Source organism: Osmerus mordax, chromosome 1 (assembly GCF_038355195.1).
Source record: "Osmerus mordax isolate fOsmMor3 chromosome 1, fOsmMor3.pri, whole genome shotgun sequence".
NCBI lineage: Eukaryota > Metazoa > Chordata > Actinopteri > Osmeriformes > Osmeridae > Osmerus > Osmerus mordax.
Genome location: NC_090050.1, coordinates 23,295,464 through 23,313,819, shown reverse-complemented (window position 1 = coordinate 23,313,819; position 18,356 = coordinate 23,295,464). Strand labels below are relative to the sequence as shown.

The 18,356-nt window shown below is 45.4% G+C and overlaps 2 protein-coding genes across 3 annotated transcripts; one reads left to right on the top strand and one right to left on the bottom strand.

Annotated features, from left to right (window-relative positions):
* Nucleotides 1–83: 83 nt before the first annotated feature.
* On the top strand, nt 84–7,281 carry slc25a55a (solute carrier family 25 member 55a). Of its 2 annotated transcripts, XM_067233087.1 has the most exons (10): nt 84–206; nt 920–1,041; nt 1,256–1,381; nt 2,294–2,349; nt 3,798–3,888; nt 4,110–4,228; nt 4,463–4,649; nt 4,962–5,116; nt 5,343–5,418; nt 5,913–7,281. In XM_067233087.1, exons 2-10 carry the CDS (start codon nt 1,022–1,024, stop codon nt 6,070–6,072), a joined length of 990 nt encoding a protein of 329 aa, XP_067089188.1. In that variant the 5' UTR covers nt 84–206; nt 920–1,021; the 3' UTR covers nt 6,073–7,281. The 2 variants fall into 2 exon arrangements, with proteins under 2 accessions (XP_067089188.1, XP_067089197.1); XM_067233096.1 differs by lacking the exons at nt 84–206; nt 920–1,041 and adding an exon at nt 2,971–3,029 and having other exon boundaries at nt 1,314–1,381.
* Nucleotides 6,894–17,375, bottom strand: tspan2a (tetraspanin 2a). The gene is made up of 9 exons (XM_067233106.1): nt 17,150–17,375; nt 13,636–13,738; nt 9,939–10,036; nt 9,623–9,697; nt 9,389–9,481; nt 9,173–9,238; nt 8,761–8,844; nt 7,436–8,522; nt 6,894–7,394 (listed from the first exon to the last, which is right to left on the bottom strand). Exons 1-8 carry the CDS (start codon nt 17,216–17,218, stop codon nt 8,457–8,459), a joined length of 654 nt encoding a protein of 217 aa, XP_067089207.1. The 5' UTR covers nt 17,219–17,375; the 3' UTR covers nt 6,894–7,394; nt 7,436–8,456.
* Nucleotides 17,376–18,356: the final 981 nt, after the last annotated feature.

Here is an 18,356-nt window from a genome sequence, read left to right as displayed (position 1 = left end):
ATATGTAAATCATCGAGGCCATGATTGGTTGATTTCTTACTCTCGCTTCGAGGGATCCTCCCCCAAGATAAAATATCAATGGAATTTTCCAGCCCGTCTCAGAAGTAAAGAGAAAATCGTTACCATAGCATTTACGAGAAGAAAACGAACACTAACTACCTAAAAAACGTATCTACCAATACATAGAAGTGACATCGATATCTAAGGTGAGTTATTGGCCATGTTTGAAGTGTATATTTGTGTGGAATTCTAATATTAAGATAGTATGAATGTAACTGGCTGCACCGTCCGAATCCATTGTGTCTATAGACTAGCTAGCATAGCTAACAATTTAGCTACGTCTCTTGGTTAAGCGTTATTGTTTAGCAGCATTTAAAGTTTGTAGCTTGGTAACCACACAGCTAGACTAAGTGCTACAATGATTGCGTATCGTTGCATTCTACTTTTGAAACAGTCAAAAGTAAGATAGTAGCTGTTATCAGTTAGAACCACAAGTTGGGTTTCAGTGCAGGAAGAACACAGCATGTTTAGTGGTAGAATGTGTGCACCCTCAACGTTATTGTAACTGGAAATGTAGACAAATTAGAGAAGTTTAGTTTCTACTGTGACTGACTTGACAAGTTAGAGCGCGATCACATTACGCCATTGAATGCCCTTGTATGGAATTCCGGCGTATGTGTGCTGGTACAGCGTACGGTATGGACACGCCCCTTCCTCGCTCTTTTGAAGCCGGTCAGTACGTCACACCCTCGTGATCCTTTACTACTACAGTCATCAGGCGGCGCGAGGCAGCTCGTTAAGTCCATCCGGTCGTAATGTGCGTGGGATAGGCTTTAAGCTTTTAGTATCAATGTTGCATGTGTACACTAGGAACTGGTGAGGTGTGTCTATATTTAACCTAAAGTCCGTCACCTTTTAGGACTCTACTCTTCCGCTCATCACCACTTTATCTTCGGACCTCGGTGTAGTCACTACTGCCATCTCTATTCATCCGTTACTTTTGAAGCATCCATAACTCAGAATGACACAGCAACATATCAGGTATGTCTGTCATCTTTCCCTCCAACACACTTCTATTCCATTTTAACCTTTTCAACACAACAATTATTTAGTAATTTGTTGCTAGTTACTTTCGCTTAATGTTAGTAATTTATGTTATAACGAACTTAAGATTTCACTGTTGGAAGACAGAGAGTACATGTTTCCTGATATGACTTCTATGTTGTTAAAGCATGTTTTGTGTTGTTTTCTACAGCCTTCCAGCTAAGCTGATCAACGGGGGTATTGCTGGCATCGTGGGTGTTACATGTGTGTTCCCCATCGACCTTGCTAAGACCAGGTTACAGAACCAGAGACAAGGGAACCAGATCTACAGGAACATGTAAGTTGTTCAACTTTTACAATTCTGGTTTATTTGTAACAAGTATCTCGATACAGTTTGCTTTGACTATAGTCAGTCTTATTTAATATTTTTTATAATATCTCTTAACGTGTTAACAAAGCACTTGAAATGATCAAGTATCAAATCTAGACAGTTTCTTATGTTGTAAATCCTAAAATGGTCTGAGTCATTAACTTCTACATCAATTGTAATTGTATGGTAGCTAACATTATAAAAAGAGGCCATTATAAACATTTACGTAAAATGTAAATTGTAACTTTTCTTTCTGTTTTCTATATGTTTTAAATCCTTTATGGTTCTAGGTCTCTAAACTTCAAATTAATTAAATATTAATTCCATGTGAGCTAACATTCATATAAAACAATATATAATGAATATAAATTAACTTAATTTAATGTTCTAAAGCCTGTATGAAACTAGCCCTGTAATAGTGACTTGTCGTTGCCACAGCAGGTACATTTCCACCCTGGTCTGTGTGAACTTGCCCGTTGTCCAATCCCCCATCCAGCTAGTTGTTTTAGCTACAGAATAACTCGACCAGAAATACCAGTTGTGTGGTCTTGAGGGCTAAACTTCAAAGGGGCGTTGTTGTGACTGTGTAAACAGAGACAACCCTCTCCGGTCATTGTTCCATAGCGACTCATTCCAGACATTGTTCCATAGCAACACCATAAGTAATCCCCAGGAAAGGGTCTTAGCTCTGGTCCTGTACAGCCGCTCCACATGCAGCTGCTCTCAGAGCAGGTCTGTGTGATCACTGGGCATGGCTTGGGAGGTTCAGCAGGAGATATACCAATGCTGGGGGGTTTATTGGCTAAATTGCATGAAACACACAGAGAAAACACAAACAAAAGATTTATTTATGTAATAACTTTTCTTTTTGGTTAACAGGATGGATTGCCTTGTGAAAACTGTTAGATCGGAGGGATACTTTGGAATGTACAGAGGTAAGATTCATTCAGGTTTTAGTCCTCAAACCCTCGTATACGTTAGAAACTCTGGATGTGAGTCATAATAAAACCTGGTTGTTATGGGTTTGCCTGATTTCTCATCACATTTGCCTCTATGACACCCTCAATGTACAGGCTAACTACATCACACTAGCAGATTAATATTTAAATGTATTAACAGGCTAGGATGACAGTGTTGTCAATGTAGGCCGTAAGTGGCCACAGGAAATTCTACATTTATATCAATGGTCTGCTCATGTATGTAACAATGGCTGGCTGATGCTGCCTTAGAACAACTACTATTTGTGTCCTTGGGCAAGGCACTTCACCCTACTTGCCTCTGGGAGAATGTCCCTGTACTTACTGTAAGTCGCTCTGGATAAGAGCGTCTGCTAAATGACTAAATGTAATGTAAATGTACTATTTGAAAATGTCCGTAATGTTAAAAGACTCGGATTGTAACGAGCTTGATGTTAAAAGCAGAACTGAAGGGAGATGTGTTTTAAAGGAGGGAGGTTGTGGAGGTGAGGGTGGAGTGTTAGGGTGGGGGTGAGGGTGTGGGTGATCCACCTGTGTGAGGTTTGCTGTTGGTTTGCATCTGTGTTTTTCATGTTGCAGACGTGGTCCCCCTGGGATAGTGAAAGCTAGCAGCCACGATGGAGGCAAATCATTTGATGGTTCTTACAACACTGCTCTATTTTAACTAGGCACACATTTTCCGTTTTGTAATGTATTTTGTCATGTCTGTTAAATTTAATTATTTTGCTCTGGTCATTAACATCGGTAATTCCTCTGTCCTGTTCAGTCTTTTTCATCGTCTTGTCTCTTAACACCTTCGTTTCCTGTCTGGTCTCTCTCTCTCTCTCTCTCTCTCTCTCTCTCTCTCTCTCTCTCTCTCTCGCGCGCCAGCAGCCAGCTGTTGTCTCTAGACTCATTTTCTTAACTGTTTCCACTTTGTTGTTTTAGAGAAACATTGGGGCATGTGATCAAACCAATATTCTTATTTTTCTCATGTCTGCCGTCTCTGTGCACCCCCCCCTCTTCTTCTCCTGACTCGAGTTTTACCCCCCCTTTCTCTCTCCAGTCTGTTAATCTCTCATGTGCCCTCTCTCTCCCTCTCTCTCATGTGCCCTCTCTCTCTCCCCCCCTCTCTCTCTCTCTCCCTCTTTCATGTGCCCTCTCTCTCTCTTTCCCCCCTCTCTCCCTCTCTCTCATGTGCCCTCTCTCTCTCTCTCCAGTCTGTTAATCTCTCCTGTGCCGTCTCTCTCTCTGTTTCCCTCTCTCCCTCTCTCTCTGTTAGAACACTGTCTGTAGCTACATTCTGTACCATAGTATATCCAATGGATTGATTGTGGCAGGAAATGTTTAGAGAACGTTTTTGTCACACACACAAAAAGAGATGTGTTGATGAATGCATCGCTAAGTGTCTGTTTTTCCTCCGCCAGGCGCTGCGGTAAACTTGACCTTAGTCACCCCTGAGAAGGCTATTAAACTGGCGGCCAATGATTTCTTCCGCCACCATCTGGCCAAAGATGGGTGAGTTGGCACATGACAAAGGCTTAGCAGAATTCCTTGTTAAATTAGTATAGTTTAGAGGTCAGTCAACCCCCCCCCCCCCCCTTCTAAAATCAATGAATAACGATAAACGATGGTTTGTTTCTGATGTGTAGTAGTCTACACATGTGCTACTTACTACCAACCAGTGCCGGGTAAGCTGTTGGTGTGTGTTCCTGCGTGACGGTGTGTGTGTGTTGCAGGAAGGGCTTGACGGTGATGAGGGAGATGTTGGCTGGGTGTGGCGCGGGCATGTGCCAGGTGGTCATCACCACCCCTATGGAGATGCTGAAGATCCAACTGCAGGATGCGGGCAGGCTAGGTAAGCAGACACCACCACTGTGTGGGCTTTTACTGACACTGCTGTGCATTTCCATACATGACAACAGTATCCAAGTCATGTGATTGACTCTCCTCTTCTTATTCCTCATCTTCTCTGCATCTCTCCTCTTCCTCCTTCATCTCTCCTCTTCCCCCTTCTCCTCCATCTCTCCTCTTCCTCCTTCTCCTCCATCTTTCCTCTTCCTCCCTCTCCTCTTCTTGGTTGCGTGTCCAGCGGCCCAGCAGAGGAAGCCAGCGGCCATGATGGCGTCCAGCATGCTGGCGTCTCCCAGTGCGGTGCTGAGTCGATCCTACAACGTTGGCCCCGCCCACGCCGCCACGGCAACCCAGATTGCCAGGGAGCTGTTCCAAACCCAGGGCATCCAGGGGCTCTACCGGGGCCTGGGGGCCACGGTCATGAGGTAGACACCATCAGCTGTAGGGAGGAGGGGAGGAAGGTAGACACCATCAGCTGTAGGGAGGAGGGGAGGAAGGTATCAAGGAGCCTCGCATGAGGTAGAGAACCACAGCTTTAGGGAGGAGTGGGAGGAGGGGGGGAGATGAGCAGAGAGGAGGGAGATCTGTGATAGGCTCTATGGAGGCTAGTGGGTTAATCTCAGGAGAAGCAGGGCCTTCAGAAGATGTTTTACACGTCAAACCGACAAATGTGAAAGAAGCCTGCATGTAGCATGACGCCTCCCTGACCAGCTCCTGCTCTGTATGTGTTGTTCCAGAGATGTGCCCTTCTCCATGATCTACTTCCCCCTGTTTGCCAACCTGAACCGTGTGGGCCAGACCAGCCCCGGCCAGCAGGCTCCCTTCTACTGGGCCTTCCTGTCGGGCTGCCTGGCCGGCAGCACCGCCGCCGTAGCCGTCAACCCCTGTGACGGTGAGTCCCTCCCCCCCAGAACCGAGCCCCCCAGCACACCTGGAGGTCCTCCCCTCTCCTGCACACCCCTCCCCCGCTCCCAGATTCTGGTCACAGCTGGCAGGTTACTACCCTAGCCTCTGTCCAGGGGTTTGTGAAAGAGTACATGCTCTCGACAACCAGCCTGAAACCGGTTTTACCTGTGTGTGTGTGCTTGTTTCTGATTGTGTCTCTGTGTGTGTTTCAGTGGTCAAGACGAGACTGCAGTCCCTGACGAAAGGAGCCAATGAGGAGAGCTACAATGGAGTGGTGGACTGCATCAGGTGACCTCCTCCACAGTCTGCTGCTAGTCTCTGTTCAGTCTTCCTTCATATCTACTGAGTCTGCCTTCCTCTGTCTGCTAGTCATGTTCATATACGCCTACTCTTTTTTTACTGCATTTCAGTGTGTTCCCATGTAGGAGTGCATTTGACTCAGAACAGCAACTGCTGTTATTTTCTGTTTGCAATACAAACTTTTTTTTTTGTACAAATGCTTGAGATCAGTCAGAGCACAGATGTTTTCAGAACTCCGGCAAAGTTGCCTGTCAGTTTCAGACAATTTGGAAAGCACCCACCCTGTACGGCTTTGTAAGAACCACGCTGTAGTGAGAACATGGCATCAGTTAGCACCTTCCTGTGTCTCTGTCTGCAGTAAGATCATGAGGCCGCTGTCTCCTGGGTAACCTGTGTCTCTCTCTCTCCCTGTGTCTGCAGTAAGATCATGAGGCCGCTGTCTCCTGGGTAACCTGTGTCTCTCTCTCTCCCTGTGTCTGCAGTAAGATCATGAGGAAGGAGGGTCCTGCTGCCTTCCTGAAGGGCGCGGCCTGCAGAGCTCTGGTCATCGCGCCCCTCTTCGGCATCGCCCAGGTCATGTACTTCGTGGGCATTGGAGAATACATCCTTGACAACGCATCCATCAACTTCCTGTTTTCGTGAGCCCACTCCCCCCTCCTCCTGGTTCTGCACAGGAAACACTCCCCAGAGAACCCAGCCCCAGCCAGCCTGCTACTGCCCCAGCCAGCTACCGCTACAGCACACATTAGAGGAAGTCACCTACTAACCAGGCAGGGACACCTGCCAGAGATTCGAGGTTACTCGTGCAAGCTGCTCGCTGGGCTCCTGAACTTCCTGTGTGGCCTGTCACCTCCACTTCCTGTACGGTTCTCCGGCTGCTCGTAGGGGCTGGGAGCGCTGTTTGCGTGTGAGGAGATGTGCTGTGCGGGGGGCTCGCTGGTCCCTCCCCCCGGTTCCCTCCGTGAGGGAGAGGAGGGAGCGACGAACAAAAGCTTCCACAAGACTTTTTCCACTTGTAATTTTTTTTATGATGATGCAGTTTGATATTATTTTGACTTAAGACAATTCCACATTTTGCTATTGACTGAAATAGTTAGCATTTCTGGCATTCCTGGTGAATGTGTGCCAGTGTTTTTGGTTAACATATTCACATTCTCATGACATTCAAATGTCAGCATTTTAGTCTTTGTCTTTAATATGAAACCTTTTGTTTTTTATTTCAATTTGACAAAGAAATGGTGTTTTGTCAAATACATTTTCAGGTTATAAAGTTTATTTTTGGAAAGGGGTCTAATCACCTAGGCTTGTTAAGAAACGCCTCACTAGCGACCCCGGTGAGTTCAGTGGTCCATGAGAAACTTCAGATCTATATTCCGTTACATGTGATATTGTGGGACACTATTAATCTATTGAAGGAGTCACTTTGTTTTTGTGACTTTTTCCATGTTCTGGCAAGCACTTGATGTGTGTGTGTGTGTGAGATGGTTGTCTAGTCTTCTACAGAGATTAGCAGGGTCCAAGGTTGGACAGAGTACATATTGTGTTAAAAAGAATAATTTATTGTCTTGCTGAGGGCCATTAGGTCAAATAACAGTTTGGGGTAAGGTAACATAGCAATTAACTGGTAGTTTGAACAAAAACATTCTGTGCAAGGGGAAGAAAGTAGTCAGTTTGAAAATATGCCACAGTATTTGAATCCTAATGGAAATGTTTGCCTTAAAGTGACTGAAGAAAAGCTGTTACATGCAGAACAGCATTTCAATATTACTGTTACACTGTCTACTTGTCCTGTGTTTTTGTACAAGCGGTAGATATATTAAAGTATACCTAATAAATGATGTTTGGTGTTAACTGTGAACTAAATGAGTTAGCAAGTGTAACATAAGGTAGCCTATGTATCAGAAACTCCGACCTCTTAATCTGGCGTCAATATCTCTAACCTGAGTTTTACCCTTCAAAATAATCTAGAAAATGTTGTTAGTTGAGAAAATCCCATCCTTGCCACAAAACTTCACCCCATGGAAGCACATCCTCGAGCCTGCTTACAGACTATTTCTACTGAAAAAAAGTCACATACAAAACGGACAATCGTCTTTATTTAATTCCTGATTTAAAAGTACGTATCACAACAAGCCAACGTCATTTAGAATCCGGATCTACCACACGAAACTATTACGCACATCATATTGGCACACAAGAACAGTAACATCCAGAAATCACACAACACACTAGTTCACCGTCAAAATGTTGCAAATCCTTCTAACAATTTTAGCTGCACCACTACAAGTAAAAGTCCAACATTCTGTCAAGGATGTCGAAAATATTCAGGCAGGAACTGCTGAGCCGCCTCGCTCTGTATTAACAGCTACCCTGAAATGGCGGCGAAAGTTTTAAAAGCTGCTGGTGCGTTTCAAACGTTTTTCTTCCTGCGATGTGTTACGAAAACGACCGCCTTCTCGGAGGTCGCACAGAAGAGGAGGTCAAGTGCCGTCATCTAGCATGACACCGATCTACACAAACACACGCTCGGTGAGTGTTACACAAAATCATCACCCAAATTGGAGGTTGCAAAAAACATCAAATAAATAAGTGTTAAAAATAAGGTTTCTATTTACAGCAGTACTCCTCCGCCACAACATCCCGCGTCGCAGAGGACGTGAATTGTCTACCATGTACAGGTAGCCGACCTAGTTACTAGATGCTAGATGTCAGTGTCAAGTGCTTAACGTTGTGTGTTTGAGAGTGCTGACAGAGATGGCTAGTATGATGATCGGAGAACATAAGTAGCAGAAAAGTAGGAAGAGATAATGCATGGTTCTAATCAGGAAGATGCTGGGAATGCCATAGTAATTGTCTTCATTCAGTGATATAAAACCCTCGCTGTCTAATTTCCCTGGTCTTGCATAAAATATCGAAGAAGTCTGAAACCCCCCTCATAGTGGACTGTGTTGCCTTCTCTCTTCAGTTCAGACACGTGATTACAGTTGGTGTCTGGGGTCTGCCTGGAGGGGGTGGGGGAGGGGGGTCTAGATGACCTCCCTGCTGTTTCGGATGGCACAGCACAGCACCATACTGAAGATCATGCCAATGACCTGAGGACAGAGGTCAGAGAGAGCACTAGCGTTAACAGCAAATATGGCCCACACAACAAAATGATATGTTATGATCATAACCTTGCAATCTGATTATATGGATAATGATGGTTATTGGGCTTTCCTCCTGCAAAAGCAACTTTTGTTACGGTAAAAATGTGACTTCACAATCACTGTTCTGCCTATCTCACGTAGGTCAACGTGGAGGATGAGCAGTGGTATGGTGCTCACTGCTTACCATTACTCCTGCAACACAAATCCCCACATATCCAATGATGTAGAGCTTTTCATTGAAGAATTCTGTTATAGCTGTGAGACAGTCCTGAAACACAAGGTGAGACGCACATTACTGTCAGGAAACAGATGTCATCCACCACTGACATGCTGTTATAATGCCACCTAGTGGCTAGTGTGGTACTGCAGCCATTACATTTTTTGTCCAATATATATATATATATTTTAATACATTTAGCAGATGCTTTAATCCAAAGCAATGTTTAAAACACTACTTTTACTTATTTATCTATATCTGATATATACAGGTATATGTATTTTTTTTAATTGTATTTTATTGTACCCATAACTCACTGGGATTTAGTATGTTGGATATGCAGGTAATGATTGAACAAAAGAAAGAGAGTGGGCAGTACCTTGGTGTCTTCCTCCACATCACTGCACAGAGGAGGGTTAGGGGTGGAGCCTCCACAGCAATTCAGCTACCAAAGAAGAAGAGAACACTATATCACCATAGTGACCACATAAACATAGCTATGAAAAACATCACCATAGTGATGAGTACTGCATAAGCGACATGGATGACATCACCAGCAAGAACAGGAAGTAGAAACTCAGTGGCTGTCACTCACCACAGAGTGGTAAACGGTTGCTATGGCAGTGGCGTTGGGGCTGGTCTCGTCAGTGATCGAGTCGCTGTAGAACTTCTGGACCTCCTCCACAATCTAAAAAGCACGTTGTGGAACACCGGAATCAAACATTTGAGTTGTATTCATAAATGTACCGTAAAAGTCATGTAAAGAGACAATATTAGTTTTACTCAAATTGGATGTTCTAATTGATTATTTCACAAGGAAACAACTTGCCTTTTCTTTGTTTAAGAATCCAAACACTCCAGCCGCAACCTCAGCCCCGAAGATGACAAGAAGACAAGCAAAGAACTGCAGAACAGAGTGCTAGTTACATTACTGGACAGTTTACACACAAAAAAACGTTCAAAAACATTTTCGTATGTGTACAAATGTGATCTTAATGGATGAGACACAGGAGACTGTACACACAGAATTCACAGTTTGCTTTGAAATGTAAATGTGAAAACCAGTACACATATATAGTACATGTCTGTACTGTATTAAACCTGAGGGTACATGCGTGACTGGAAACGAGCCAGGCTAAGCCTACCAATCCCAGAAGGCATTGCGACTCTCTTATGGCCCCGAAGCAGCCGATGAATCCCACCACCGTCATGAGACCACCAGCCCCAATCAGAATGTAGACCGCTGGGGACCAGGAAAGATAGGGGGGAGAGAGAGGGAGGAGAGAAGGGAGAGAAGGAGAAGAGAGAGGGGAGAGAGGGAGGAGGGGAGTGGAGGAGGAAGAGGGAGGTGGAGGATGAGAGAGAGAGTTGCAGAGGAGAGAGGAAGAAAGACTGAGTCGGCAAAAACGATGAGTACTATGTTCTGCTCGATCAAAATGCAGTTCAACAGTAGAACTGTAGGTGGCGTGGTGCACAAGGAATGAAGCAGACAGTGACATAAAGACGGATCAGGCACCAGATTCAGAGAAGGGGCTTTCTGTAGGTCAGGGGACACAGTTCTTTTTTAAAGACACAAAATACAAGCACTTTAAGGCTTGTGCTGCCTTCGGGTCACATGACCCAAAGGTTCATAACGAACCATCGTTGTATTTAGACAATTTTACCCAATACAAAAACAAATTATTTTCTTTTAACCTTCGCAATGTGGGGGGTCTGAGACAGCCCAACGGTTAAAAGAAAATGCTTCACTTTGTTTTTGTATGCGGTAAAGTTGTCGCAATACGACGGTGGGTCACAATGACTGATGGGTCAGAATGACCCGAAGATAACACAAGGGTTAAGGCTTCCGACAACTGACTATGAGCAACACAGGAACCAACTGACAGGGAGGGTACTTTCCGTATGTAAGTATTAAACGACGTACACATTTCCACAGTTTGTTTTCGATGTCTCTTGAGTTACTGCGGGAGGGTTGAGAAAGGGGGTGAGAAGAGTGATGTCCCAGCGAGGGAGGGGGTGAGAGGGAGGGAGAGAGAAGGCGAGGAAGGGTGTGAGGGAGGGAGGAAGGGGATGAGATAAGGGATGAGCCAGAGAGGGAGGGGGTGAGAGGGAGGGAGAAGGTGAGGGAGGAAGGAGGGGATGAGATAAGGGATGAGCCAGAGACGGAGAGAGAGAGAAGGCGAGGAAGGGTGTGAGGGAGGAAGGAGGGAGGGGATGAGATAAGGGATGAGCCAGAGAGGGAGGGGGTGAGAGGTGGTGATGGTGGTGGGAGAGAGAGAGGAGATGAAAGAGGGAGAAACGTGTGATGCAGCGGGTGAGAGCGAGGGAGGAGGTGAAAGAGGGAGGAAGGGGTGAGGGAGAGGAGGTTCAGAGCAGGTCCTGACAGATACAAGGCGTTGCCGTGGCAGCATCTGTTCCAGAGCTGGGCAGCAAAGTGTCATCCCCCCAGTGGGCCCCTGCTCCCTGTCTTCCTCTCTTCCTGCTCCCCCTCTCTCAGTCCCCAGCTGCCAGCCTCTCTCTTTTCTGCCTCTCTCTATATCAACCTCTCTCTCTCTAACTGTCTCTTTCTGCCAACTTCTCTCTGTCGCTCTCTCTCCAACAACCTCTCTCTCCACCTGTGTCTCTTGCTCTACCTCTGTCTCTCTCTACCTGTCTCTCTCTCTCTCTCTCTCTCTCTCTCTCTCTCTCTCTCTCTCTCTCTCTCTCTCTCTCTCTCTCTCTCTCTCTCTCTCTCTCTACACCTCCCCCCACCCTTCCATCCCAGACACACCTGAGCCTGCCCCTTGTCCCTCCACACCCTGCGCCCAGGGGCCAATCAGCTCCACAGGCTCTGACAGCTAATGAAGACACAAGGGGCTGGGCTTGTTTACTAGCACCAGAGCAACAGAGAGGTGGATGAGAAGGAGGAGAAAAAGAGGAGGAGAGGAGAAGGGGAAGAGGGGAGGGGAAGTGTGAAGGAGATGAAAAGAGGAGGGGAGGAGAAGGGGAAGAGGGGAGGGGAAGTGTAAAGGAGATGAAAAGAGGAGAGGAGAAGGGGAAGAGGGGAGGGGAAGAGGGGAGGTGAAGAGGGGAGGGGAAGTGTAAAGGAGATAAAAAGAGGAGGGGAGGAGAAGGGGAAGAGGGGAGGGGAAGTGTAAAGGAGATGAAAAGAGGAGGGGAGGTCCGCTGAGGTTTTAACTGCAGCAGGGAGACGAAATCTTCCCTCCGTGCTGGGGGAAGATGATCTCCTAATTAGCGCTGGTAACTGGAGACTAGACTGCTTCTTTAAACAAAGGATGCCGATATGTCGTCAGAGAGTTTGATACCCAGATAACGAGCCCCTCCTTTTGAATCCTGCTTGCGACAGCTCTGTTTTTCTTTCTTGGCGTGGACAGTATGAAAATCGTTCAGTCAATAGATTAAACTCACACACCTTTCTATAGTGGCCACGCGGTTCAGTTCATCTTAGAGACACGCACAACATATGGAAAGTGAATCCCCCACAGGGAGTGCTACCACCATGGCCGTTATGACATCTTTATTTAGTCTTGAAACAGCTTCTGTAGGAGAGATGCATTATGGGAAACCTTCTCCCCACATTTTGAGTACGCGGACCCAGATAATATTTATCTTGTTGCTATGGTTCCCACTCGATGACACAGCGTGATCAATCTTTGCGTTGTGCAGGTGACACATCTACTGGCTGAGATTCAGTATCCAGCAGACTGTTCTGCATGTGAGAGACACAGGAGGCCTGTTTGAGTCACAGTCACAGACAAAGTTTACCAGACATTTGCATGGAGAGCCTAGTCGAACATGAGAGCCCATTACTGCAAACCATGGCCACCTACTGCTTCAAACCTTTGGAGGAACTCACCTTCCAGCCTGCTGGGCATGTAGCCAGCTGGGTGTCACCTGCATTTTCCAGAGATGGAGCTATAAAGCTGCCTGGGTGGACCCCTTTGCTGCTATCACTACACTGTACCATAATGCAACACTGGATGATATCATGCTTCTGTTGTTGATGGAGGAAAATTCAGTAGCTAGGGGAGGGGAAGAGAGGGGGGGGGAGGGGGGGAAATATGAGGGTGGAGAGGGGCAGGGAAGGGAAGGGTGGAGTGGGGGAGTTAGTGAGTCTCAGAGCCACACCCTGACCCTGAGGCACTAGGGCAGCAGATTGGTGAAGCTGATAGAGTGAAGCCCCCATTTTAGGTCATGCTCTATATAGGGAGATGAAGAATGGTGACATTATCCTCCTCTGAAGACCGACTGAGAGCTGCTATTGTACAGGGGAGCGGACGCCAGCAACAGCCCTTCAAGGCCGGCAGAAACACGAGGGCTGCTGGAATATCTCCTAGGATTAACGAGGTGGTTTTCTGTCGCTCTGCTCCTTCCCTGAAAAACCTATTACCTCAGGCCCGCACAGACACCAAAGCACTGATAACATAAATACAGTAAATCAACAGAATGGATTTGAATAGTTTTAGTCAAATTAGCTGACATACAGTAAAAGAAGCATATGGAATACAATAGAAGAACGTAGCAATATGTATATTATTGTGGTGACAGTGATCTATGTGTGGGAGTGTATCGACAGAGAGTGTGTGTGTGTTTCTACTGAGAGAGAGAGAGTGTGTGTGTTTAGTGTGTGTCTACTGTGAAAGAGAGTGTGTCTACTGTGTGTGTGTGTGTGTACTGAGAGAGAGTGTGTGCGTCTACTGAGAGATAGTGTGTGTGTGTGTGTGTACTGAGACAGTGTGTGTGTGTGTACTGAGAGATAGTGTGTGTGTGTGTGTACTGAGACAGTGTGTGTGTGTGTACTGAGAGATAGTGTGTGTGTCTAGTGTGTGTGTGTGTGATCACCTAAGAAGAAGGTGTCTGGAGCACCGTCTCCTGTCAGCAGCTGTGTGGTGTCGGGGTCGAACATCAGCCACAAGCCCACCGCCAGCACCAGCAAACCAGACACCTGCGGACCACCAACACCTAGCATCAACATCTGGCATCAACATTTGATATCAACATCTAGCATCAACATCTGGCATCAACATTTGATATCAACATCTAGCATCAACATCTGGCATCAACATCTAGCATCAACATCTAGCATCAACATCTAGCATCAACATCTAGCATCAACATTTAGCATGTCCGGGAGCATCTGAATAGCAGAGGCAACAACTTATAACCACTTAATGAAAAACATGTTCATTATAGCAGGGAGAAGCCAAGGCTACACTCCCCATACTGACTGAGAATACAATGTCAATTGTTCAAGCGAATGAGAGGATGTAAACTGGTTGAGCTGTAGAGAGACTGTAATGAGAGACTGTAAGGTTCAAGATGAACAGAGAATGTAAAATGATCAAGCTGAAGAGAGAATCAGATATGTTCCTAATGCTGAGAGGGCTACTGTTGGAGAGAAACTGAGAGACCAGCTGTGCATCAGACACTGTCTGACCTGCCTTCCAGCCAGCTGACTTTGAGATCTGCTAGCTGTAGCTCCCAGGGGAAGTTTTACCAGAATAAACCATTGATTGTAACCCAGTAACAGGGACTGGTGTCACCCTGACTCAAACCCTTCTCCCACAGGTGCCTGGCCCCACAGACTATCTCGTTTCCTGTCTATCTTTCTGTGCTGAGATGTGCTCTGACAACAACCCATAGATGAAAATACGATATATTGTCCGAATGATGCAATACCCTGTTTTCTATTTATATTTCTTGCAGTCAGTACTGTATCTGTAAAACTAAGAAACAGATCTGGGGCTTTCATCCCCAAACCTGAACTCACACAACGTGAGTTAGATGAGGTGGGTTCCTCAAAATGACTAAATGTAAATGACTAAATGTTCCTTCGTTTGTCCTTTCACTTTGACTCACACAAAACCTAACCAGCAGGCGCAGTGGTAAAGCACATCTGGTCGCAGACAGTTCAGTGAAACTACTGACCGGGTCCATAACTTGGACGACACCGGCCTGCCGCAAAGCAAAAGTACATAAACCCAAGTCTTCAATTGTTTAGAACATTCAGTACTACAGCAAGTCTTATTCACAAGTATAAATCTGCAAATGTACCGGCCCTCTTTAGTGCTTTTTAAAATACAGCAGAAACGTCTCACCTCTTCTTCACCAGTACATAAACACACAGAGCACAAATTCGGGCGGGCTGAGCTGTGAGCACAGAGACCTCCATCTATGGGCTGAGCTGTGAGCACAGAGACCTCCATCTATGGGCTGAGCTGTGAGCACAGAGACCTCCATCTATGGGCTGAACCGTGAGCACAGAGACCTCCATCTATGGGCTGAGCCGTGAGCACAGAGACCTCCATCTGGGCTGAGCCGTGAGCACAGAGACCTCCTGTGCGGGCTGAGCTGTGAGCACAGAGACCTCCATCTATGGGCTGAGCCGTGAGCACAGAGACCTCCTATGCGGGCTGAGCTGTGAGCACAGGCCCTGGGTGACGTAACAAACCCTGGCACGGGCTCTCCACTTGGCACTCTCACCAGTCCAACCCCCCCTAACCCCTCCACACACACACACACACACACAGGCCCCGCCCCTACTTGCCCTCGACGACACAGCTCTGTCTCCCGACAAAGAGCCGCTGTCCGTCAGGTGACATCACCGTGGTAACGGGGGACTGTCTGCCAGGAGCAGGGCAGAGCCGCTGTTGCAGCACCGTCCAATTAAACAACAGATTAGGTCACTTTGTCAGACCCATCATTGGGCCTCGCGTCTGATCAGCGCCAAACATTAAGTTCTCTTTTGGAGATGTTCCTCCGAGTGAGACGAGGGAACCGGTCCCACGGCCTTCTGGGAACCCTGACCATATGTTCTAGCCAGAGAGAGTTAGACAGGGTTCTCCAGGACAATGCTTCAACAGAGCAACAATCTCCCCCTCTACCAGAAGATAAACAAATGCCTCTTTTAAACGGAACTATGTTATGTAAACTGAGTTAGTTTATTTATAAATGTCACCTTATGTATTCGTATGTAAATTGTGTGATAACATAGATAATGAGTTCTGCATTCAAATGCCTTGTACGTTTCACAGCTTAAAGCTAACACACTGGTCACTGTGTCTACTGCAAACCTTTTAGTAGACAAATACACTCCATATCTTCAGAAGCCAGCGAGGTCAACTATGCAATGTCCTGCTTAGGTCTGTAACAGTCCACAGGTGAAAGAAATGTTCATTGATTTCTTATCGTTGAACCCAGATCACTGTCTTACAAGACAGGTGGTTCAGCATTGTTCTCCTGATCGTGCTGCCTGCTGATGTGACGTGTTACCATAGGTGAGTTGCTCCAGTGAATTCACCTACTTAACACCTGACAAATTATTACAAATGTATATGTGAACCCTGAAATACCAACAACATGACCACAATAGAGTTGTGTTCTTATTCAGAGGCAAGCATTTCCCATATAATAACAAAACAAAAAGTTACATTAGGCCTACTCCTCAAGACAAACCTACACCCCCCCCCCCCCCCCCCCCCCCCACATAAATAAACAAAACTTTGCATCAGTGCTAAATTGCGTTGAGGGGAAGATGGACATTGTAACTGTCGCTGACATTCTGAGCTACGCTGGAAATTTCGGAACTAAGTGAAAGTTTGTTGTGCTCATCCGTGCTATATTTACGGCAACTAAACCAGGAAATATGTAACACGACTGTAACCTATTCCGCATACCATAAAGTTGACTTTGGTATGCCGATATCCATGTTAAAGACTGTAGCTTGGGGGATCTTGATGAATATATCAACTATTAACTTTTCAGTGCAGGCTGGAGTGTCTGTGTGTTTGAGGGGAGTTGTGTGAGAGAGAATGAGAGAGCGAGAGAGAGAAAGAGTGAGAGAGAATGAGAGAGAGAGTGAGAGAGAGAGAGAGTGAGTGATAGATTGTATTGCAAGTGAACATTCATAGCCTAAATGGTTTGTGACTGGCATAAATACACATAAATCAAAAACATGCACCGACTGTCCAGTCATGTGTAGGCAGTATAGACCACAGTAGCCTATATAGCAGACCGTATTAACGGACACTGCCAATGATAATATCTCAACAAAATATTATTAGTACAAACATGTTTATATGTAAACAATAGTAACTTGAATAGGTTCCCGGATCTCGCTAACTGTAAATTGTTTCAAATGTAAAACATGCAAAATGCGTTTCAGGTCAATTAAAGCAATTTAATATATCGCCATAATCCACCAACCAAACCAATATAGGGTTACGTCTAGCCATCGATAGAGATATCTCTATCTCTAATCGATGGGTTGGGTGCGTTATGTAAAGGCTGTAGATGGGAGAGTTACATCGATTAACTAAAACCATTTACAAATTAGGATGAAAAATATCTGGCTTACCCAGAATATGAAGTTGAAGATGAACAGAAGATATTTCACGCATTTCATTCCACCTTGCACTTTACTCATATTGCCTGTTCGGTTTAAGGAGTCCGTTTTTAAAATGAATAAAAAATAACTGAGCAAATGCTGCAAACGAATGTAAACGGACGATAAACGTCTTTCACCAAAATGTTGATTTAAAATGTTTCATTTGTCGAAGGAGATTAATCATACGGAGTACAGCTTCACAACAACAGCTAAGAATGAAAACATTCGGAAAAGCAGCACGCGCGCCTTTTCGCACCGCCCATTCCGTTGTGTGGCACGTGAAGGGTTAACCTGTACTACCAACATCTTCATTCCATCATGTCAGATATTGTTTTGTTAGCCAACAGTCAGTGCTGCAGGTGTGTATGTTTATATAGCCTAATAACATATTTAGGATATCAATAGCCTATGCTAAATCCTTCATTAAATGGTAGAGCTTGACCATTTGCAACACAGGCTTGTCCTCATATCGAAACACCGTAAAAATATTTTTTAAGCAACCGTCTTGTTGAAATAGGCTAAAATAGGCCTGTGGTGTCTGGTGTTCACATAAAGGTCTCCTGCCCGACACAATTAGCCAAAAATGCAGAAAATAAGTAGGCCTACTAGGTATTTCTAAGTAATTAGTTTGGGAAATTATTATATATAAATGGAAGAACTGTTTGTTCCCAAGAATCCCAACAGAGCAGTGTTGCAGGACGTGCGAAATGCCGAGGATATTTCCGTGAAGGAAATAAGGTACATCAGTCTTCGGTATTTGATTTGAACGTTTTTTTCACTTGGTTGTCAAGGAGAGTTGTCAACAAACTCGACTCGTAGTTCATAACATTTTTACTGAAACTTATCTGATGAAAACCTCTCTATAGCCCTTAAAAAGACAATTTTTTTTACTAGCCTATCTCAAATTCCCTTAACTAATTTAGTAGCCTACGAGCGACATGCAAAATGACACAGCAATTGCCATCTAGTGGATAAAAAGGATTATGGCGTGTCGGCTGTTCTGTTGCTTGAGTAGCCAGTGATCGGTTAAACTCAACTGGTCAAGCTGTTTTGCTGTTTCGCTGCTTCAGCGAAAGCAATGTTCCTCAAACTTATTGTCAACAACAGAGCCACAGTGGTCAAACACCAGTAAACTGTAGGGTATGACAGCTACACAGCTTTTTATTCATTTAGCAGT

Bases quoted from the DNA above. Each gene is read 5' to 3' on its own strand.
- slc25a55a (XM_067233087.1), top strand. From the start codon at position 1,022: ATGACACAGCAACATATCAG. The intron at 1,382-2,293 runs GTAAGTTGTTCA...TTTGGTTAACAG, and splicing joins AACCAGATCTACAGGAACAT to GATGGATTGCCTTGTGAAAA. The intron at 5,117-5,342 runs GTGAGTCCCTCC...TGTGTGTTTCAG, and splicing joins AGCCGTCAACCCCTGTGACG to TGGTCAAGACGAGACTGCAG.
- tspan2a (XM_067233106.1), bottom strand. From the start codon at position 17,218: ATGAGTAAAGTGCAAGGTGGAATGAAATGCGTGAAATATCTTCTGTTC. The intron at 9,698-9,938 runs GTAGGCTTAGCC...TCTGTTCTGCAG, and splicing joins CGCAATGCCTTCTGGGATTG to TTCTTTGCTTGTCTTCTTGT. The intron at 8,845-9,172 runs GTACTGCCCACT...CTTGTGTTTCAG, and splicing joins ATGTGGAGGAAGACACCAAG to GACTGTCTCACAGCTATAAC.